This window comes from Acipenser ruthenus, chromosome 22 (assembly GCF_902713425.1).
Source record: "Acipenser ruthenus chromosome 22, fAciRut3.2 maternal haplotype, whole genome shotgun sequence".
NCBI classification, from domain to species: Eukaryota; Metazoa; Chordata; class Actinopteri; order Acipenseriformes; family Acipenseridae; genus Acipenser; species Acipenser ruthenus.
This window is the reverse complement of record NC_081210.1, coordinates 7,323,988-7,348,830: the sequence shown is the minus strand read 5'-3', so window position 1 is coordinate 7,348,830 and position 24,843 is coordinate 7,323,988. Positions and strand designations below refer to the sequence as shown.

The window sequence follows — 24,843 nt, the reverse complement described above, 5'->3', positions numbered from 1 at the left end:
AGTAGAACACAAACTCTTTACAGTTTAAGAATTTTCAGAAGGGTTACCTACGATGGAAATTGCCATTGCATGGCAGTTTTATCCATTGTTATGTTTTTTTTTTTAATTTAGAGTGCTCAGTTATTTTACCTCGGATGTCAGTGAGTGTCCGGCCTCTGGAAGACAAATGTCAGTCCTGCAGGTGTCAGCCTGAGCTCACTAGATGCCTGGTTGGTACAGTCCGCTGTAGTGCGATGAGGAGAAACTGCCCAGGTCAGTTTTGCCTCCATAACCCAGGGGAACGCCAGAGCCAATGCTCCCTCCGGAATCCCCAGCGAAGACCGGTGACTTCGCACAGCCTGGACGCAAACCTGCGCTCCCCTGATTGTATAACTCATCCTGCACAGCACACGACCGTGCCTTTACCAGGCGAGCCACTCATGGACCTCCATTCCTGGTTTTACTATGACTTGATTAAGACACACCTCAGCTTGTTACCTGTACAATGTGTCTAATCAAGCTCGTAGTAAAACCTGGATTGGGTGAAACTGCTATGCAATAGAAGTCTTATTTCTATCCCTGGGTTCAACAGTGCTTTTCATTTATTTTGATCTTCGTTTTTCTTTGGAAAGTTTATTTCTATCCAAACCCCCCAACCCCCCCCCCCCCCCCCCCAAATTTTTTTTTTTCTATAGACATGACTTAGCAGTCCAGACAATTACTGTCCGCTAACGTTTTATTAATTGGCTTATCTCACATCAGCATCCGGCTTTGCTACGGCTGCCGAAAACAAACAGGCTTCTGTGCAGGTTCGCTATGATAAGCATGTTGATTAGTCAACACAGCACGGTTAACTCCTTCTGCTGGGTTCTTGACATTGTTATAAATCCAATTTGAAAACAGATACATGGTAATGGTAGATGATGATGATGCGAAGATTGATTCTTGTGTACTACTGCCAGGGTTTTGAATGCAGACTGAGGTAACTTTAGTCTGTGACTAACTATTCAGAAGTAACTGGGTGAAACTGTTTTTCATCCCCTTATTTTTACAACACAGTTGTTATCTATTATTGATTTATTTTGAATTTAGGGGTAAAGGCTCCAGGGGAAAAGGTCCGGAGCAAGGTCATACACTTACACAATTTCTATCAATAGTACAGATGTAGTACAGCGCCACCTGCTGTGGCTCTGCAGCAACTCACTCACACCGCCAAAGTACAGTGATTTTCACAGAGGTAGCTTTTTTCTAATATATGCCGATTTTCAAACATGTTCCTTCACAGCAGGGTGTTCCTGGGATCTCTAGCACACAATGACTCACAACCAGTCAATGTAAACCAGCAGTGACACAGTTAAACAGACGCCATAGACTGTGACTGTGTAAATAGTTAAGGTAACATATTTTACAGCATCTAAGCACCACAGCACAAGTATTGAGACGTGAATGATTCATTCCCCCTTCAAGTCGCTGTTTGCATTGCCACATGGTGTTACTCAGTGATGGAGCTACTCATTTGTAATTCACTCAAATACATTCAGTAATTGTCTTTCTCGAGTGAGTCTGTGTTTTTCTGGCGTTTCATTTCCACTTTGAAGGTGACACGCCATATTGTTACTGAAACACCCCATGAACAGAATTAACAAACAGGTCTCTTTTTTTTTTTTTTAAAGAAAATAGAAAACAGATCTAATCAGCTTCAATGATAATATTGTATGTTTACACCCTCTTCTGCCTTAATCATGAACAGATCTCATATAAGAAATCTGACTGCAGTGTCGGTGTAACCCTTCACTTTCCTGATTTTAAAGGCCAATGAAGATATTTGCAGTAGGTCAATTACTTATACAGGTTTTTGCCATACTTTCCTGTGCTATAAACTTGATCTGAGATGCAAATAAACAAGCAGAAAAACACCCCATGTGTGCATTACAGGTAAATCACACTTAAATACTGCATCTTAAAATCTGAATAAAACTAAAGATGATGCTTAGTCTGCTACACAAAAGTTTTCAGAATCGTAACCTGACACTGCATTAGTAGCAATAAGGGCTCTGGAAGAAACATTGCTACTGACATATACTGTATCCGATTCCAGGTCAAGATGTACAATGCTTATATATTAAATGACGTCACCGTAAATATCCTGCATGTGAAGTATGGAGTTGGGGGTTTGCTAGCCTTAGCGGAATTAAGGCTAGCCTTAGCGGAGTAAGATAAATATTCTACTCAAAAGCCTGGAATTATCTCCTGTTTATACCTATTAAGTACTTTAACTAAATGCAGTTAGTGTCTTGTCTTCTCAACCTGAAAGCTGTTCTCAATTCAGTTTCTGATTTCCTGTAACCTAGCAACAGAAAAGGGTTCTCATCGGTGGGCGAGAATCCTTAATTTTACCAGGAATAGAACCTTTGAGACTAATCAATGCCTCATTGCCCTGGAAGACAGCAGTAGATTACACCAAACAAAAAGAACAATTCAAGAAGTTTGAAAGAGTACAGTGATTTATGATGCAGTTTTTTATTAGATATAATTTTTCCTGTGCAAGTTATCAAGGAGCACCAATGGTATAAAGCAGCCCCCTCGAAGTAATAGTACTATAAGAAATTAATCCCTTCAAAACACAATAGATCCTGTGTAGGAGGGTAAGCCAACATAGAACACTCTGAAATGGATGCTGGTCTACAGGATGGAATCTGTGCTTGGTGAAGTCCTAGCTTTAACTGATGCTTAAGAATCCAATGCTTATCTTTGAGGATAGCATCATCACGCTTAGACTCTCAATTCATTGATCTACAGGGTTCGTTGATGACCTGGACCTGATTTATGGATTACTGTCTTGAGATTGATTTTTTTTTGTTTCTACCTCTGCTGTGCTTTTTTATATCCTCCTCAATTATTCTTATTAAGTGTAGTGTTTTTTTTTTCCTATCCATATTTAAATTCTTCCAATCTGCAGTTTAATCATGCTTTCCGCAGAATAGCAGACTCTCTTGTGTAGACTTCATTGTTCTAACACAATGCTGCTGTATCAACAAAATGGACTCCCTTTTTTTTGGTGATTCAGAAATGTAAAGGCTTTGTGTGGGAAATAATACACCTGAAAATGGTGCGTTAAAAATAAGGACGCACTCAAGCATGACAGAAGGATTTTGTTTTTCTTATACAAAAGTGCCAGCTTTGCAGAGGCTGTTAAAAGTCATTACTTGTACAACCACCAAAATGTTTTAATTATCATTCCCTTACTGTCAACTTTTCGAGAGCGGATTCTGACTGATGCGATGGAGTGTAAAGCAGGCAGCTGGATTTATCACCGTGGTTCCAATCTCCAAACGCATGCAAACACTACTCCCCAAAGCACTGTGGGATAATTACATTTAACCAAAATGGCTTCCTTGTCCTTTCATTTACAAGCAGACCTCAAAATGGAAATGTTCAAACAAGTTCTTAGTGGGCTACACCTAATCTACAGTATGACACATGACACCTAAATATGAATGAATGCACTTACTTTGTGTAGCATGGTACTCAAATACATGCCATGAAGGCAATGTGGTCACGTGGTTAGAGTTTAAATCCTTGTCATTGGCTCATACTCTTGCCTCAGCCATTATTACATCTTACAGTAGTTGAAATCAAAGCCCAAAAAACTGTAGCGACATCACCAGCCAGAATTTGCAGGCACATTGGACCCTCCTCCACATTACACCCGTAACTTTAAAACACTAAAATCATTACTTGTACTTTTATGCTGTCTCTTTGTTACTAAGCAGAATTTGCAGCTGAAGGGCCCTGCTGTTTCTGATGCTAAAGGATGGTTTTCATTTGCTTCTTAGAAGGTAGGTCAGGTCAGCAATCCTCTTACCCCTTTGCAGATGGCCACCGCTTCCTTGCTCATAGCTTTGGGATACGAGACGTTGTGCTCCATGATGGACTGGAAGAGCTCGTCCTCATCTTCCCCGTCAAAGGGGGGCTGAAGACAGACACATGAAAGTGTGTTATTCTCAAATTGCAGTGTGGTTATGAGTCAGTATCTTCGAACAGCTGCAAAGACCCTGTTCCACCTGCCAGGCTGTGTTGTGGGTGAAAATACTGCATTTTACTGTTGTTATTACCTTGGCAAACTTTGCCCGTATTAAGCTGCATGGTGCTTTATGACCCTTCAGTCCTGTTCCCATCAACTGGTGCCTACATCTGCCAAGTTTTAGTGCTCAGTGTTGGATGTCCCGCCCCCCCCTGCCTTAGCCAAATTTGACAGTGGCATAATGAATTTATAACCATCTAGTGTTTAAGATATCTGACTACATTTCACTATCAGTTACTATTTAAAAAATACAATAGTTTTGCAGTAGTTTGCCATATAGGTGTGATACCTGTGCTCAACAACACTGTGGAGCACTGTCCCTGTAAAACAGTGTGTATCCCCTTAATGCAGGCAAGAAACACACTGAACTTCAGACCTCAATCATACGGGACAAGGGATCACTCTCTCCACATTGCCAAGGTGAGAGCCGGCTCAAAGGGGAGCAGGGATACAGTACACAGATACGCAGTTACAAACCTTAAAACACAGTGTTGAAAAACCGAGATGTAAAACTAGACTCAGACTCACCTGTCCAGCTAGCATCTCGTACAGCAGAACACCAAAAGCCCACCAGTCCACTGACTTGGCATAAGGCTGGTAAGCAATGATCTGAAAATGAGGACACAGGAAACATTGATGGAAAGCAGGTACAAATTACTCTCTGTAACACTGGAGAAAAAAAAAAACTTTAAAAAGCCATCAATGCAAAAACATAAAGGATATTTGTATTTTTACATTGATTGTTTAGGACAGGATGCAAATGCTGTTAAAAGTGCAAAGTGCACATATGTTCAGACGTTTCAGTCACAATCGTGACTATTCACAGTGCTATGAGACTGAACCACAGATCACAATGTAATAATCGAGGCAATTAATGCACATGTAGCGCCCCAGCTAAACAGAATTCGTTATTAGGTTCAGACAATTTAATGCACCTGGAATCATACCAAATAATGAATACATGATTTAACCAATATTTAAAAGCATTTAAGATACGTTGAAATGCTGGAATAGTCAAAATTGAGGGTAAATGATATATATTAAAGCCAATATTAACACACTGATTTTCATACTTAACGGCACGCAAAGTGTGGATAACAAATATATGGTCCTCATTTTTTCATCCCTTACTTTAATGAGATGATTTTGAAAGCTGTTCTTTTCTCTGCTCTGTTGCACTAAACAGATTTTCAAACGTGCTACTGATCAAAAAACAACTATGCATATATATATATATATATATATATATATATATATAATGCTTCTTCATGTTATCCATACTCAAATGATTTACTATCACAAATGGGAGACTGGTTCATTTGTTTGCTAGTGGGTCCCCGATCACACATGCAGAGATTGGTGGACCTCAGGCATCGCCATCTGTTAATCTGTCAAAAAATGTGCAAAATCTAATCAACTTAATTACATTTTTCATACACTTCTTTGCTTTGTCAGATAAACAGACATGGCTCAAAAAATAGGTTTACATCCAGCATACAGATCTAGTTAAAAATTGAATTAGATGACATTGTGTGTTCTGTTCGTTAAACTGCATTAAACTACCTAAATTACAATTTTAGTGTCTTGCCTTAAATTAACATTTTTTTTATTTATTTTTTTAATAGAAACTGCTGAATATAATAGAGGATTCTACTGAATTATTATTATTATTATTATTTTTTTTACCACAAATACTAAAGGATTTGGAATATTTAGTTTTTAAAGAGTTTTGCTCTTTTACAAGTGAATATACTGGATAAAGACTTTGTTGCTAATATATATGTTTTTCATCTACTCAGAGTACTAAGTTTAATAAAAGTTCTATTCATAAAGTGCAAAGACAGTTAGTGCTATTATAATGAATATTTAATCCAAACATAATTTAAATAACAATAACAGGAGTTTGTGAAATAATTCTACTGCAAGCAGTAAGGTCTATTCGGGCTGCAGAATGGCATTGGGACAAGAAGGTGTAAAGTTAGTAGGGGAGATGCTGGTTTCACAGAAGGCTAAAATATAAGAAGTTAAAACTATATCTTTTAATTGAACATCTTTCTGTGGCACAGCAGCTTTAGACTGAGATGGAATAAACAACCTGCACATCACATCACACACAGCTCAAATCGGCAGCCTGTGATATCTTACCTCGGGAGCAATGTAATCAGGCGTCCCACAAAAAGTCTTAGTGGTCTCTCCATCCCACATGTTTTCTTTGCACATGCCAAAGTCGGCGATCTTAATGTGTCCTTCTGAGTCGAGCATTACGTTATCCAGCTTGAGGTCCCTGTGGCAGAAAACATTTAGTGAGAAACATTATCTGTGAAGTTTTGATGGCTTGGCTTTGAACTTATCAGCACACTTAAACAGGATGACAGGCATGCTCTGTAACAAATTTTTATTAAAACAGAGACTGTTGGTAATTGGAGTGAGATCTTTTTTTCACTGTGACAGAAGCGGTAAGAGTTGCAAAACATGCCAGCTTAAAGGTCTTTAACTATTAATACTCGCGGTCTTTTTTCAAGACTGGTATACCAATTCGGATAGTGTGATGCATGAACAAAAGATTATTCCAAAACTAATAAAACAGCAGAGTGGTCTAAGTACTTTAACATTTCCCTTTATTTATTTATTTATTTATTTATTTATTTATTTATTTAACAAAAGGGGCATACATTATGTTGATTTTCATGTAGCACAGGAAACAGTTTAAGGGCATCTGTCTGTCTTGTAGGATGAAGCAAATAAAACACGACAAAGCTACTGTAAAAGCTGATTACGGTATATTCAATGTATTGTTGTCTTATTTTGTAGGATTTGGAATTGCCTCAGGCACGATAAAGCTTTAACCTTCTTATCAACCTCTTTACCTTCCAAGGCATAAGGTAAAATGACAGCAATGACGATCTATGAATCAACAAGCAATTACAGGGAGGCTCAATGAGACAGCTTGTGAAGAGGCCTTCTGAGGGCTCTCTACTTTTTTCTCCAGCTGTAAACAGATGTTCATCCTGCAGGAGATCATTTTTGCTGCAGCATGTAGCTTTAACACTCAGTACCATAACTTTCTTAATTTTGTATTAATTTTAATTTATTAAGGAGCACCAGAAAAAGGTTTTCATTTAACATGCTTAAACAAACAGTACTTCCTAAACCATTTATCAAGTTCTCATTAACTCCAATGCCATTTTCACTCTGCTCCCGATCATTCTGTATGTGAAGTTGTCGAATTGGAAAAAAGAAATGAACAAAAAGCCATCTTAAAATACCAATAGATGGGATTTAAAGTTGTACTTTTCTGACAAATAAAGGTACCGTAAGAAAACATTGTAAGAACGCCTTTAAGGAGGGAAGGAATGACAAGTTCAAGATGGCCTTCAAACACGGGTGTCAGTTGTTGGAGTATTTTTTTGTATGTATCTATTTGAGCAACACTCCCTCCCACACACGCACACAACGCAGCAAGACAGACAGCAGATGTTCACAGTAATTTACTTCTCACTTAACTTCCATCTCTAATTGTTTATTTATGGAGTATATTTCAGAACCGTTACTAAAGTATCGAGGATTAAGTGGCTCACTGGATTAATACGCTGACATGCTAACAGTAAATAAGGATTTAAGGCTTGATAAGATGCCATGACTAGAAATTCCATCAGCTGGCCATGTACTGTACATCTATAAGATTATTTCCTTTCAAGATCAGTGAGAGAGAGAGAGAGAGAGAGAGAGAGCAAGAGAGAGAGCGAGAGAGAGAGCGAGAGAGAGAGAGAGAGGGAGAGAGAGAGAGAGAGGGAGAGAGAGGGAGAGAGAGAGACTTAAACCCTGATAGAGACCTGCTAGTCCAGCTTCCCTACTGCACGGAAAAAGGAAAATGTGACTGTCAAAAGTTACTTCTGGTCAGCAAACAAGCCAGGAAAAACGTTTGGTGTAAAATAGCTGCCACTGCAAGTCGGTTTTGCTATCATCTGCAGTCTGCTTTATGCCATGAAACATCCTGAAGAAATGCACAGGAAGGCAGTGGGGCCGCAGGAATGACAGCAACACGACTACATGAATCTCTGTCGCTCCCCTACGTGCGGCTCCGACAAAGAAACAACTTAGCTCCTTCCAAACTGCTGCTGACACACAGGCCTCGGAATTCACTCCAACCATCTATCATCAGCATCTACCTGCCAGAGCCCATCAAGGACTGCTGTAATTCAGACAGGCTGGCAGCCATGGAAGCTGAGTGCCAGAAAGCCCTTCCCCCAGGACCCTGTGCCTCAGTGCTGCACCATGTCCAGCCCTGCAAGCTCATTCATCCTGCTTTACTTCACAAATGAATTCCTTCCACTACCACAGTAAATAAGCCTGTACAATTTTTCCAAATTAATTATCTGCTACACTTACCGATAAATGATGCCCTTGCTGTGCAGGAAGAAGATACCTATTGCAATTTCTGCTGCGTAGAACCTGCAATTACAAGACATTAAAAACTAAAAGTTAAAACGAATCATTCATAATACAATACAGCTGTATAACCAAAATAAATAGCTAAAGGAATAATGACCAGGCACATTTAATATGTAAATACAGAATGGATGAGGGAAACTGAAGGTCTGTCTGAAATCTCTATTAGTCAATTAGTGTTTTTAGGTCTAGGTTGTGCCTTATGGAACTATAGGATGTGGGCCAGTGCCTCTGTCCCCCATCTTTAATGAGCACTATGTCAACAAGCACAGAATTCCAATGTGTTAATATATATTTTAGGAACACTTCTGTAGGAAAATAGGCGAAGGAGAAAATGACAGGGTTCAGCTTGTGAGTGACACAGAGAGCCTGCAGTATTCACAGCACGGAGATTCCATCCTACTTGTTTTTATAATGCAAGGTTCGTACATCTGAAACACATTGTCGATGCTGCTCTTCTCTCAAGGCAGTGAAAAGAAAACAGTATCTTGCTGCTATCAGACTACAGATTACAGTGACCCACGCCTGCAAATAACATTCACATAAACAGAACCAGCTACGTCTGTCCAACTGTGGCCTTTTCAAAATATTATTGACAGCACCTAAGATGGGCTCTACAATGAGCTTTTCTGAATAGGGTTGGGGTGTCTGGGTAGAGGAAGATCCCTGTCATTTTCTGTGTTATCTCCCCTCACGCTCTGGCGTGTAACATTTTAATAGACATTGCAACAGTTGTTTAAAAAGATAAAGTCATTAAACCGTGCAATTATGTGCCCTTAAAACCCGAAAGGAAATGCAGTACCTGTATCTGACTGTTTAAAGCACAAAGGGTAGACAAGGCTAAATTATTCAGGTTAGATAAAATGTAAAGGTTGTCATTTTGCAAGGATCTGTTGATAAGATCAGCCGCTGACTTTGGATTCCCCACCCGGTTCTGCATTTTTTTAAACAGACGCTTGTAGCATTTATAAAGCGCCTTGGAGATGTTTTTGTATGTTATCACCTATAGATCTTTTACACAACTGATATTTTAAAAGGCTACCTTCCACATTCAACAGGAAAGAATGTGAACACTGCACTATATTCAGTGTTAAGGTCATGCATTACATCCATTTTTCTTATTTATATATATATATATTTTTTTCCGATATATTTGAAATTCAGGTGACACTATTTACAAGTTCCACCTTCATATATTTAACCACGATTCCAGAACAGAGTATAATTTGAAAGCTGGGCTACTTCAAAGTTTAATTACGTGGTAACTCATCACTTTATTTTTCAGTTTCAACTTTTCTTAGTCAGATAAACAGACCTACTGTAGTCCTCACAGTAACACAAGGAGGAGGTTACTATAGGTGCTCTGCATAAAGTGCTTCAATAGATGTCTTTAAAACTGCTTTGCTACCATTTGTTCAGCAGAAGCTGCAATCTGTTTTCTTAGCTACAAGACCCAAGCAAGAAATGGGGCATGACCAGCTCCTTTCAGCTGGCCATTCTGGGATGTGGAAGAGACAGTACTCACACAGCGTGGGGCTCCTTGAACTTGCCAACCTGCTGGATCTGGTACATCAGGTCTCCACCATTGATGTACTCCATGACAAAGTACAGGCGGTCCTGCAAAGCCAAAGCACAGGAGAATATTCAGAGGCGATTCAGCTATATTTGCTGCTGTCTTTTATGATGGTGGCTGTGAGATCCTGGATGCATCTGTTTAACCCTCCAAGTACTCCCACTTTTCAGCCATTTATCTTGTGTTGTCTTCCATGTGCCTTTGGTGTGCTTTATTAATCCCCTATGCTGCACAGTCATTCTCAAGATTCAATTAAAATGTAGAATTCCATAATAATAATAATAATAATAATAATAATAATAATAATAATAATAAATGAGCCCAATTAATTTTATTTTAGTAAAACACTGAACAGCTTAAACAAAACTATTATATTTTACATCCAACCTCGGTGCCGATACACTCCACTACCCCATTGGCAAACATCACCCAGAGCACTGTCACGGTGTGAGATAAATTAAGAGATTGTATAACGCAATCTCAAGCTGGAGGGGAGAAACAAACCCTGCTCCTAACACTCAGCTTCTCAGCTGCCAGTGTGAGATTTTATTGTACAACCTGACACGGCAGCCCATGTTATTGCATTTCACCACAGAATGTCTCGTTCATTTTGCCACTGGCATTCCTGCTGTCTCTGTATTGAACAGCATCAGAAGCCTAAAGTTCTCCAGCAGCTGCTCGTGTAGTAGTTTGATACAAGCATTGTTATACCAGTCCCTCCATCTAGCTTGGTCCCAACGTAGACCTCATAACAAGCTAAAGATCAAGAAAGATGGATAGGCTAATTATTTAAGCTTCAGCCACTTGAGACTTTGATTTGTTCAAGGTCATTTTTTCTGGTGATTAAGCTAGGTAATTTTGTGGTCTTTAGCAGCAATTTCTAATGTAAATTAACCAATGTGCTCCTACATTAATGAACTGTGTACACAATGTTAGCTGGCTAATGTAAAGCAATTAAGTTCCTCTGACTAGAGTGTGCAAACTTGTCACATCCCGAGGAGAAATGTGATTGTTACAAATGGGCTTTTGCTGCAAAATATTCTGGGCATTTAAACATGATGTATTTTGCTTTAATTTGTGTTTCTAAATTGCTTTTTTGAATTATGGTGATCAGTTTCTTTTTTTCCCCCCTTTTTTCCTTCTTTACTAGAGTAGTTGAAGGAATCTCTCTACATTCACATTTGTATATTTATCTGATGTATTTACCATGTACCAGAGGATCTTTTAATCTTTTATGTTGACTGTGATGTCATTTCATTCCACACAGCAGCACGGTGCTGTGACATCATGAAATCAATTGCTGTTATGGAGTGACAGCATAGGTTTACTCATGGCTTTATACAATTTCCTACATATCATGATATTGATTTTGTATTCCAGGAATGCTGGTTTGTTTTAAGGAGGTGTCACTATGGGTGTTTATCTGTCTAAACAATGAGTAACACTTGCTCGTGCTCCTTCAGAAAATGACCTAATGAAAAATCTGTTTTTTTTTTTGTGGACAGTATACCAAAAAAATTTCATTTTACAGCAGTCAGTAAAATATTCACCACACTTCAAAGAGTATCCTGTACTTGTTACATTTACCTCACAGACATTTTAGCATACATAAATAAATGTATCAGACCAATTTGACACAGACAATACTTTTAAAAACGGTGTATTCTTTGGGAATTAAAATGTAGAACACTCTGTAAAGTCACTTGGCTTCAGTAACAACACACAATGAAATCCACCAAGTTGTGTAACTTTGCGGGTTGTTTCTGATTAATGTTTAACAAGCAATTAACCCTCAAGACCTTTTATGATGCTGAATTGTAAATCCAACTGTACCAGGCAAGGCACAACTATCACTTTTAAATGAATGATTGAGTTTTCTTTTTGGGCCATTATGAGATGTGTTTTGAGAATGCTGTATTTATAATGTAACCTAACATTATTAAACATATCTATTGCATCTGTCACCATTAAACAATAAAACATGCAGTAATGACATAGACCTCCCCTTCACCAACAGCGTGCTCTGGAACTGTCTCGTGCATATCCAGCACTGTGTAGCTTTAAAAGATCAATTGCAACTGCGGAAAATACAGACGTATTGATTAATTTCGTGGAAGATATGGATCAGTAATAGACCCATTATATAAACATCATTTCATTATATTTCTAAAGCATTCTTATTAAAGTTTTTTGAATTTTTGAATTTCTTTGATATTATTATTAATACATTTTGATTAATTGTTTTTTTTTTATGTTCAGGAATGTATAATAAAAATTATTAACCATTTCATTCAAGCTAGTTTAAATGTTTCACTTTCCTTTGGCGTGCATCCATTCTGAATTCAGACTGAACACAGAATTAACAGCCATGTCGAGTGAATGCTTTTAGAATGTGCGGTTACCATGGTCTGAAAGCAGGAGTGGAGCTGTGTGAGGAAGGGAGGTTTCCCGGACAGCGCCAGCACCCTCTTCTCCACCATGGTGCACTCCACATCATCATCCTGAATCACCACGTCCTTCTTTAGGATCTTGATTGCATACAGCTCGTCCGTGCCCTTCCGGTCCGCCAGCATCACCTGTAAACACACACAACACAATTATATTAGGATTGCATGCACCACACAAACAACCGCTGTTGAGAAGGGACTTGTCTTACTAAGTGACCACTCATCCCTGGCTATGAACATATTGTTAAACCACATGTTTAAAAGCATGGCCCCTTGAGTAATTGTTATAATCTCCTATAGAAAAGTTTAAAAAACACCATTGGGATACCATTATACTACAATTCCAGAACCATCACCAACAGCGGAAGCACAATAGATACCACTGTTATTGATATGGATTAACAGCGAGCACTGGCTTACACTGTTTTCACTGGTAGGGCAAAATATATCATTATATTGTAGCTGGCAATTACTAATTTGCTACCATTGCCCCTTAGTTCAGAAAATTGTTTGGCTGTACTTTCAGAGGTCTGCATGGACCGGAGCACGGTGACACTAGATAATGAAGACACAGCTATTACTGAAGGGAGCTCTGAACAGTAGCTGGTGACCCTTTTACTGTTTCTGACTGTGACTGCATTCCTTTTAAGCACAACTTTGATGTTGAATGGATCTGTTTGATCTCCACAGAGCCCTATAAATGTTATCTGTTTTTTTTTTACTAATATTCTGTGCATGGGTTCAGTAATGTATGCTGTGCTTATCTGCAGTTCTCAGCTTGCTTTCACTCATGCACAATACAGGTGTACAGTACTCTACCTGACCTGGTCACAGTTAACACAAAGTAAGTGGATAAACAGATACACAACTAAATGTGGAAGAGCTGTCATTCACTCTCCGCTACCCTTCTGAGCTGAATAATTTGTTCAGCTTGAATCCGAGGCTGATCATACGCATTCCAGGGTTTACTTTGTATAAAGAATTGAGACTGCATAGTTAACTCTAAAAGACATCAGAAGCAGTCACTGCCACTGTCATAGGCAATATCAATAGAAATAGTACCCCTAAACACAAAACAAGCATTTATTTTTAAAGATACTTTGGCTCAATTCCTTTTCTCACTGCTCACTAATTTTATTATTATTAATATCAATGCAGGTAAACACAAGCTATTTAACAAACACTACTATGCATGCATTCCAGGAGGAGCTGTAAATACATAATTAGAGCTGTTTGTATCATGAGAAAGAAAATCACCATGTTCCCATCCACTGTTGGTATAAAATGTAATTGTGACATATAGGTGGAGGCATTGGAGACATATGTAGCGAACATCCATATCAAACACAATAATGTCCCGTCTTTCAACGCATATCATATTATTAACCTTACAACCACCATGATTTGGATAAAATACTAAAAATGAAAGTAAAATAGAACAAAATGGAAGCTGTCTGTAATTAAGTACTTTCAGGAGCATTTCCAATTAACACGCGAAGACAGGATTTTGTCATCAACCTGAAATCCTGTCTAAAGGTTCCAGTGCCGAAGCAGCTCAGGGACCACCGGGTAGTGAGTAGGCGGCAGTCGGGAGGTTAAAGGTTAAAGTAGACAGATCGTCTTTGCAGATCGGATGCAGACTCACTGGAACAGAAGAAACACAAAAACAAAAAGGTTGTTTCGGCCCACAGGGCAGGGCCAGCATCTGGGCTTCTCAAGCATGAGTCACGGGTGACCCACACTGCTTTAAAACATTTAATATCTGCTGCCAGCATATTCACTGCTTCATTCACTCAAAAGTTGCCGTCTCACAGAAACCAGTGGGAGGGCTGAAGCTGCGCACTCCCCCACAGTCTCTTCCTGTCCATTCCTTTTTCCTGGTCTGGCAGTGACTGTTCTAGTCTTTCTCTTGTACCTAAAACCTGAAATAACTCGGTTTTTGTTACCAAAAAAGCACTGGAATTGGTTGAAACGTCACTAAAAATAAACCAATTGCAAAACGCTTTTCCCTTCCATGATCAGAACTTCAATCCTACGTTTTTTAATATATATATATATATATATATATATATATATATATATATATATGCAGTGTACAAAATTGAAGGCATATGAAAGAAAAGGTTTTTAAAAAATGTACACAAAAGGTTTAAAAGATTAAAAAATCTTATTTTTGGGACGTTTCGGGCAAAAGCCCTTCTTCAGCTGTTTAAAAAGAAAAGTAAACACAGTGCAGTAAACTTGTTATTATTCAAGATTTGTAATTATACAAACATTCTGTGGATGGTGTCATGATAGAATAGAATGTTCATTCCCAGAGGTTGCAATGTTCCAAGTTTGAACTTGTGTTCCTTTTGTTTCTGAGCAACATTTGTTCCATAGCACTGATTGATCACACAGACTGATGTCTTCAGCAGTGTGATCATCACTGTTGAAGTGACAGGCTACTGGAAATGCAGTGGTGTTAATGCGAATGCTTCTTAAGTGCTCTACAAACCGGTCTGCTAAACGCCTTTTAGTTTCCCCAATATACAATTTGTTGCATTTCTTGCAGATAATGCAGTAGGCTATTCCTTTAGAGGTACATGTAAAATGTTCATGAATGTTGAATGAAGATTTAATGCCTCTAATCTCTGTTTCAGAATGAATGTATTTACAGGTACTACATCGTGGTCTTTTACATGGATATGTGCCTTTCAAAGGTTCCCCAGAAGGACGAATAGCACTTGTACCACATATTCTCTTATATTCTTGTCTCTTCTATATGACATCAAGGGGGGAGTCTTGAAAATAGGTGCTGTAGATGGGTCTTGTTGTAAAAGTTTAAAGTTTCTTTGCACAATTGTCTGTATCTTTCTGTTGGTGGGGTGGTAAGTGAGGACCAGAGGGATTCTATCATCTGTGTATTGTACATTGTTATTATATAAAGTATTTTTTCTATTTATATTTGAAATGCAGGATTTGGCTTTAGTGATGAACTTGTCTGGAAAGCCACAATTTCCAAAAAACACACACATTTCCTCGCTTTTGGTGAAGAAATCTTGATCATCGTTGCAAATACGTCTGAGTCTTAACAGTTGTGAATAGGGAATCGAGTCACGGCAAGCCTTGGGGTGTGAGGAGTCATACTGCAGATATGAATGAGAATCAGTTGGTTTGTATTCAAAACAGTGATGGAAATGTCTAATACAGATACACTGTTGCCAGTTTCTGATGTGTTCCATGTGAAATCCAGGGCTGGGTGGAAATTTGTTCCTGACTGAATGAACTGTTTTAAATCCTCACTGGAGCTGGTGGAAATTCCAAAGATGTCGTCAATGTACCGAAGATATAGTTTAGGTGCGTTTCCATTGCATTGCTGTAAAAAATTGTTTTCAACTGATCCCACAAAAAGGCAAGCATATGATGGTTTTATTTTAGTTCCCATGCTACCACCCCTTACTTCAGTGTAAAAATTACCATCAAAGGAAAAACAATTCTATGTGAGCAAAAGTTCATCTAGTCTCAGAAGGATATTATTATTTCTTAGCAGACTATTATCTGGTATAACAGTGTAGAGGCTTTTAATGTCCATTGTAAAAAGAATAACATTATCACAAGGGTGCTGTTCTTTGAAATGTGTAGAGGCTAACATAGGAGGGCAGTGATTCAACAATGGGTTTGAAGATTTTGTCATGAAATTTAGAGATCTTTTTTTTTTTTTTTTTTTTACTGCAATACGTTTCAAAAAAGGGTTCCTGACTTATCCATTGTTGCAACCACCCGGAGTAGTCAGAAAACAAATCATGAGGCATTAAAGTAAAAATTGTACACTAATGAATAAAGCAGTGCCCCCAGTCTGCTGTCCTCTGATACCGTTCTACAGATTGAGAGAAGGTTGGAAACTTGGCAACACAACTCAATTGAGGATTGAGATACACCATCACATTTCTATCTGGAGTGCGGCAGAGGTCAAATGAGGCTTGCCCCAAAGATCTTGTGCCAATTTAACAGCTGAGCAGAGCATTTACTCTTTTTCTCTAATCAATGAGCAAGCTGCTTGCAAGAGATGCAAATTCAAAGTATGTACCGAAATGGATTGTTTGTTTAACTCCCCGAGGACATTTGCTGCAGAAAGACTATGTGACCTTAGAATTACAGGGCTCCAGCTACTGTACCACTGAGGCATGTTCCTACTCTAATGCATTCAATCACGCGTTGCGGCATTTCTTATGTGCAATTCCAATATGTGTTCAATAAAACGGAAAAACTGGAAAAAGACGGTACTGGGTTCTCAATGTATTTTGAAACTTTAGTACCAAACAAATCAAGTTAACGTTAATGAAGATGAAGAGTTTAAAGTGTTAGAAGTTATATTTATGAATCTCCCCCCGGTCCCCGCCCCCCATTACCCACAGAACAAGTTAAATGTTTCATGCAGTGAAAATATGATGCAGTGAATTTTGACAGTGCTTATTCAAAATCACAGCCTCCCCCTCAAGGGCTAGGAGTGAAAAATTGAAGAATGGGAGAGATTGGCAGATGGCAGCCAAGTAATTCAAGAACGCATTCCACTCTCATGAAATCTGTGAACACATCTGTCTTCACACATCACAGGTCCTCATCTCAGACAAAACGGAGAAGCAATTTCATGGTGCCATATGCAAAATTAAATAGAGTGTATCACTCTGAGGGTCGTTTACAGTGGACGTAAATTATTTATTCAGTGTATTTTCCAGTGGCAGAGAGAAATGTTGAAAATAGGGGCTGTCTGATCAGGGCACAGATGTGGCTATTCTGGACATATGTAGGCATGTTGCCACTGTATCTGGAGTAATATGGAGATGAACAAAATGTATTCTTAAAAACAACAAGCACTATGAATAACAAAGGCCAGTCATAAGCAAGGATGATCATGTCATCAAGGTCAACACAGATATATGTGACAAGACAAAAAAATAGCAGTAATACTGTATTGCCTATTGTTTTACCCTCTTTAGTAGAAATAAATAGGCATTAAAGTGTAACAAAGTCATCATTACCTGCTAGGTAACGGACTGTAGCAACAACTAGCTGTCATTTTTAAGCATTTTTTGGACTAAGACCATTTCCTATTTATATATATTTCATTCTGACAACTGCATTTCTGGGTCTCAAACTTAAAATGGCCAACAGAGATTTACCTCAAATAAATGTACTCTGTAATCAATAATTCCCACATAATGATATACTATTCAGAATTCTGAACTTTTTCTGTATGGTAGATGGAAAGCAGAGAATGTAACCCTTTGTAAAGAATCCATCTGCTGTTCATCGTTTAGAACATCCTGAACAATTGGCAAATTCAAGGGCTTGAATTTCCTCTCCCATTGACGCACGGAAACCACTATCACATGGCTTCATTATCTAACAGTTTGATTTTAAAACCTTACAAACTGTTGCCACGGGCATAATGACAATTAGAGTTGAATCAGGCTGGGATTTAATCACACAAGCCATAGATATATTTTAGCAAGTGCTCATTAGCATATTTATAACATTCTGTCTCATAAAAGACTTCTGAAGTTTTATTAGCTGTAACTTCCAACTAATAAGGATTTTATTAATGCTGCAGCAATAAAACCTATACACATTAATTTCTACAACTTGTTCTGGGGAGAATGTATGTTTCCCAGTGTACATAAAGGGTCAGACGTTGGTTAAATAGCCCCAATAGAGAAGTAGAAAATAAAGACTGGTTATCATGTAAGGAACAGTGCATAGCCCCTTCAAATGATACAAATACCACATAATAAAAACTAAATTCCAGCAAACAGGTCCCACGATGAAGTGTAACCCGTTACAAACCAGAAATGATGCGTACATTATGCAACCTCAGCTCACCAGTCAAGTTGTTTGTTTCAATGCTATACTAATTAAAACCGACCATGTCCTATCTAACCATCTAATTATCCATATTAAACCTGATGCTTCCCTCTGAGCTAGATTCTCATATGCTCAAGAACTTGTGCTTATCAAGGTCCATAGCATTTTTCATCACCGTTGAATGGTCAGAATTCAAACACACACAATTTCACGTTATACAGCTTAGCTGTGTTGTATCAACTGCTGGCAGTTTGTACAGTAATTTTGAAGCCATGATGATGTCTGAATGCGAGAATGTAAAATGAGATATTTTTGTGGACATTAAAAGATTCTTTCAGTCCTTGACCTGTATCTACTGTATTACTCCCTCCTGCCACTGACAGGATGTCCCTGTAAACCAGATATGTAGTTGAATTCTGGTTTACTACGAGTGTTGGTTAGCTGACCTGGGATTGGGTTGCTGAGGAATCAGCTGGAGAGATGTCGCTTCCCACTAAATCTGTATTATTTTGTGGGGGGGTCTGACACATTTTGAGCACACTTGCCTCTCAGAGATGAGTGGTGTACAAGTTTAAGGTTGTCCTGCTCGAAGAGCCTGAAAATACAACAGGATGGGCGTGACATGAAACAATCTAACAGCAGTAGGATAGCAGGACCCAACACCAGCCAATACTGAACCACGCAACGGTCAAGGACATGCTCATACACTGCTAGTATGAAAGGGCAGAGAACATGTTTCTCATACATTGGTATATCAGTGATACAGAAATAACAATTTCGGTAGTAAAACATACTTTTACAGCCTGTTTGCTAAACTATTCTAGCTCAAATTCTAATTTGCTGAAATGTTTTGGCTGTTTCCACAGCAACAGTGTCTACTGGGACTCCAATTAATGTGTAACAAAGGTCCGCCAGTTTGCATCAACATATTAATATTATTTAAGTTGCACATTTCCATGGTAACCAAGCTTGCCTGGACCCTGACGGTCTAAAAAAATGACGTTTTTTTTTTTCTCCCTGCACTCTTAAATTAACAACATGCTGTAGATCAAGCATTTATCAATGGTGTGGCCTTCTACCAGCACAACAAACCCACATACCATGATCTTATTAGTACTTACCCAGCCCAAAAACAATGAACACTTTTTATAAAACATGATCACATGGAACTGGAGTTTTGCATCATCCCATTTGGGTTCTTTAACCAGACAAGGTAATGTTAATAGTTTTGTGTTAAAAGTGGATGGAAATTTATAAACCAAAATGATGCAGTTTGTATGGCATATGTGATCTAGAACGAAGCATGACCTCATCATTATTACTGGCACTTCATATAGTGTTTTAATTCTCGCTTTCACTGGAAACAAAGGCTCAATAACATGTTAAAAATGAGAAACAGGCACCTTTCCAAAGCTCCCTTTGCCCAGAACCATTAGGAAATTGAAGTCTGACATTTTCATCCGGTCTCTGTTCCCATTGTTGTCAAATTTGGATATTGTGTTTGAGGATGATCCTTCTTTATTCTTGATGCCTGGTCCAATTTTGGCTCTCTGGGAAAATAAAAAGATCAAAGCATGAAACCAGCAATGAGAGGGTCTCAAAACAATGCTGTTGGTTAGACAGGCTGCTTTTCAAAGGGGTCCTGTCCCAGCTGTTCTTGATTGCCTCTTGGTACAAGATCGTTGTAAGGCAGATCAGACCTTGATTTAATACTTCATCCACAGGACAGCCACATGGACATTCATATAGAATAACTACTTGAGGCAACAGACTGCCTGACTGAGGTCAGACTCACTATAAATCTATATATCTATATATATATATATATATATATATATATATATATATATATATATATATATATATATATATATATATATATATATATATATATATATATACACATACATACCCACACAAACAAGTAGTTGGTGCACATTGGAATTTAATACCCAGGATAAGCACTGAATCTGGGTGTCTCTAACACACTCTAACACAGAGTACACGGGCAGCAGTGTGGAGTAGTGGTTAGGGCTCTGGACTCCTGACCGGAGGGTTGTGGGTTCAATCCCCAGTGGGGGACACTGCGGTTGTACCCTTGAGCAAGGTATTTTACCTAGATTGCTCCAGTAAAAACCCAACTGTATAAATGGGTAATTGTATGTAAAAATAATGTGAAATAATGTATAAAGTGATATCTTGTAACAATTGTAAGTCGCCCTGGATAAGGGCGTCTGCTAAGAAATAAATAATAATAATAACTCAAAACCCTTCCTCTCCCAGTTTTTTTTTTTTTTTGAAAATTCCCAGTGAACACATTTTGAGCAGTGGCACCACTGCAAGCTGCGGCTAGCTTTATTACCCCAGCAGCTCTTTAATTCGTATGGGCAAAATCTCTGAGAGAGTTATCTTGGAATATATTCCATTTTAATTTTCAGAAACATGCCATATTGTGAAGGCGGCACAGAGCTCAGTCTAGCAGGAAATTCCATTAACCTGCTTCTTACAGTTCAATTTTAATGTTGCATGCAGTGCCAGCAGATAGGAGCATTTGCTAGTAACCTCCAAGTCATTGCAGGTGCTAAGTGTTTTTTCTTTTTCTTACAAGTCTCCTTTTCATTGCAGATTCCCCAACTCAAGGTCACCTGTGACACTGACAAGTATTGTAGAAATAGTTACTCCAAAGACATATGACAATAGTACTGTACAAACAACTAGGAATTAAAGCATGGAGGCAGGGCAAGACTCATTTGTTGCACAGGATTCTAAGATCATTTTTATTTATGGTCCACTGCAACGAAATTGCATTTCTTTTTTCTAACTTAATATTGGCAAGAACAACGTGTCAAGCTCAAATTCAGTATATTTGTGTGTCTTTTAAAATAAAAATCTCAAAAAAGAAATAAAACCAGAGCAGGCAGCCGGCACAAAATAGAACACAAGACACCATTAAAACAAGTGCAAGATGGTTTGAGACTACACCACAAAGCATGTTTCCTTGCAATTAAACTGTAGCTTTGAAGTGCTGACAAGGGTACACAATGAACTAAAACATCAGTACACCCCAGCACTCTCCACTATGTGTACATGAACATCGAGGCTGAATGTTGGTATGATCCTTGTAACTTTTCTTTCTAAATTGCTTGTGAATTTTAGTGCATTTGAAAGATGGTTCCACCAGTCCTCCTATCCTAAAGCAGAACCTGATTCTGTACAATTACGTGGAGCTTTCTTATGACTGTGTACTTGCCCATGGCAGGTGTGTGAACCCTGACGTCCTGGACAAATTCCAAGTCGCCCCCCTCCCCCCGCCGTGCCCCACACTACTAAATTCAATTGAAAGATAGCTTCATATAAACAGTTTGATGTGAAGTAATCAGACCAATGGGGGGGTTATTTGCTGCATAATTGTCCCACACCCTGAAAGCAACAGGGACGCATTGCAACAGTGAAAACTACTGCAAGCGCCCAGATTTGTCTGATTTAAAAGCACACTGCTGCTGTTACGAACCTCTGTGTCAAAACACCAATTAGCATTTCAACATATGTTAAAAATAATACTAACAATACTAAATGGAAATACAATAAAAATACCGGTAAATGACAAAACAGACTTTCGGACGGGCCAAATATGTGCTGCCAATAAAACTGAGGATTCAATCCTAGTGAAAAAACAACTGAAGTGCAGGCATACGTAAATTCTTTCTTTTTTAAAGTATATAGCACATAATGTTTAACTGTTCTTAAAATCAAACAAAATCCACAGTACAGTACTATACAGTAGCTGTTGCAAGTGGAAGACACTTCTTCTTGTTTGCCACATACAGAGCAACACAGAGACTCAAAAGGTCAGGCTTGTGAAGGACTGTCCTATTGATTGGCACAGAGGAAAGGGGCAGGGTCAAGCCGTATTAATGCTCATTGATTGGCAGACTTGCAGCAAAGCTATTTTTGCTTTAATCATCTGAAATGCAATGACGGCATTGGTGCCCTTTGCTTTCCAATCAGAGGTTTGATGCATGCCGGCTGCATTATAGTTCATTGGGAGCATCAATGACAAGTTGCTAAACAAAACAGTTAGATTGTTACAGAACGTGTTTATTTACTATCCCTGTGCACAGAGTCATGATAAACACCTGACACTTTCAACTTTCTTCCAAAGTGACCGAATATCCCAGTTGCCAATAATAAGAACTGGCAATTGACAGACTACTCAGGAAAATACAACTAAAAAAAACAACAACAAAACACACACTAACTTTTTGGCCTCTATTCTGAAGCAAAGACAAGTTTTCTCAGAGGAATAAAACAATTTTAAAAGGGTGGTCTGTTCATGTTTTTAAGTTCTCTAAAAGTCTACCAATAAGCTAACATCAAAATGAGACATGGGAAAATTAACATATTGAACACTTTCTGCCAATCATTATTTGTTTGTTTAAAAACATCTGGTTACAGATCTGCACTAACTTGATTTCTACGTGCCCAGGCGCATGCTTCTGAGCACTGCAATCGTTTACTGAGTGCTACAAACTTTGTTTAAGGTCTGCCAAACAATTCTTTTGAAGAGTACAGACAAGCTGCATCTAACCAGAGAGATCAATATTGACTCAGGTCATCTTGTCATCTGTCAGTCACACAAAAGCACACTGAAAACTGGTTAAAAATGAATTGCAGGAAACTCTTTATCTTGAAGGAAATGGGGCCTAAATAATAAATACTGTCCAGGACGAAGGCAAAAAAATTCAAATCGCAGAGATGCACCCAAAGGGAGGTTTGCATGAGGTCATTAGCATATTTAATGTGTCTCCTCTCCGATGCGTTACCATTTGAGTTTCCGGCCAGTCAGCGGTTTTGGGATGACAGACAGCCCAAAATCGCTTGGACGGAAGATAACAGGGATGTTTTAATGAGGAGACAGAAGGGAGTAATGAGGGCACACTCTCCATGTGTTAATGAAACTTCACTCGAAATTATGTTTAGGTAAGCACGATTTTAGCTGATCTAGCTATCAATTAGTATAGTGCTGTATGTCTCAGCCAAAAGTAAAAAAAAATAAGAAAAAATTGAGAAATCAACATTAGAATGCAGCAAAAAATAAATCATAAACTTCTAGTTCTTCTAATAGACAAGGGCAATACCCTAGGGTGGTGTTTAACTCCACAGCCTGCTAGGACTAAGTCAGTAAAATAAGAAACCAGCAGTACACAGAATGGATCTCAGGCAAAATCACCAAGTTAAGATTCAGGTAAGTTTCATGCCAAGTTAAACTCACAAATGTGCAAACCTTAACATAAATCCTACCATGTCACACTTTGTGAACCCTTCTGAAATGGAAGAGTTACACATTTAGTAATGACCGTATAAATAATGCCATCATGCAGATTTCAGGCTCCCTTACCTGTGTTGAAAACCTTCTTTGCTCTTAATTATACATAACTCAATTTGGAATTTGGAAATATTTAAAGGATAACACAATAGATTAACGTTTGTTGCTGCTTCCTGTTTCTTAATCACTTCCTGTGTTTGAGTTCAAACTCATGCCAATGGTCTCGCTGCAATCAGGTAATGGGGCCTACAGCTTTTATCTCTAGAGTGAACATACAGTACGTGCATATCCCAAATTAATGTAAGTCGCCTTGGTTAAAGGCATCTGCTAAATAAACAAATAATAATTTAAATAAGTGGAAAGCCATAATATGCTTAGTACAAGACTATAGACAAGATGCATCTAACCAGTAAACATTTTAATGAAAGTGAGGTTATGAAATTAACTTTAGAACCCAGGTAAACATGTACATTTCACATTGTACATAAACATGTACATTTCACATTAATCTCCAAAATGTCCTTAATTCCATATATGTTACATAGGTATTTTTTTTTTGTTTTAAATAAGGCATTTTGTTTTCTACGGTGGCTCACTGAGGACTTTTTTTTTTTTTTTTTTTTAATGATGTCATGTCTAGGTCCTGAGACAATTGATCTAGTCATCACAGTTTGAAATATCGAGTTCCTGCTGTCATTTTCTTGTGATCTCGCTAATTCTGTACCAACACCAGAGCTTTTACCATTTTAAATGAATGTTATTCATCTAAAATGATTGAGCATTACAGGGTAAACAAAGAGTAGAACACATGTTTCTACGCTGTTTCAAATAATCTTGTAACCATTTGGTCCCGAAACCCTTCAATACCAAGTTGACAGACTACAATTCCACTTTGCTCATTTTCGATTTAGCATTGAAATACATTGGCTATACACTTCGCGCCTCCTCAGAAATGAACACTGTTTAATGGGAAACTCAGCATAAATATTTGAGCTGATCTTGAGATTATGATAACTACTGCTTAATGCCTTGACTTTCAAGCTTGACTGAATTTGTTGATGTATCCGAGTTAGGTATTTTCTAAAGCTCATAAGTAGGCGTTGATAGCTTACGGTTTGATTACAGTAGGTCATTATGCTCA

The 24,843-nt window shown here is 38.3% G+C and overlaps 1 protein-coding gene across 2 annotated transcripts in view; it reads right to left on the bottom strand.

The window, feature by feature from the left end:
- LOC117431125 (protein kinase C beta type) overlaps window positions 1-24,843 on the bottom strand; it is a 117,146-nt gene that overhangs the window by 22,043 nt on the left and 70,260 nt on the right. For both annotated transcript variants that reach the window (XM_034051765.3, XM_034051766.3), the window contains exons 9-15: window positions 19,780-19,926; window positions 12,488-12,661; window positions 10,038-10,129; window positions 8,453-8,515; window positions 6,209-6,347; window positions 4,592-4,672; window positions 3,845-3,952 (exon numbers count right to left, since the gene is read on the bottom strand). In XM_034051765.3, the coding sequence (XP_033907656.3) occupies window positions 3,845-3,952; window positions 4,592-4,672; window positions 6,209-6,347; window positions 8,453-8,515; window positions 10,038-10,129; window positions 12,488-12,661; window positions 19,780-19,926 (804 nt within the window). The remainder of the gene's footprint in view (window positions 1-3,844; window positions 3,953-4,591; window positions 4,673-6,208; window positions 6,348-8,452; window positions 8,516-10,037; window positions 10,130-12,487; window positions 12,662-19,779; window positions 19,927-24,843) is intronic.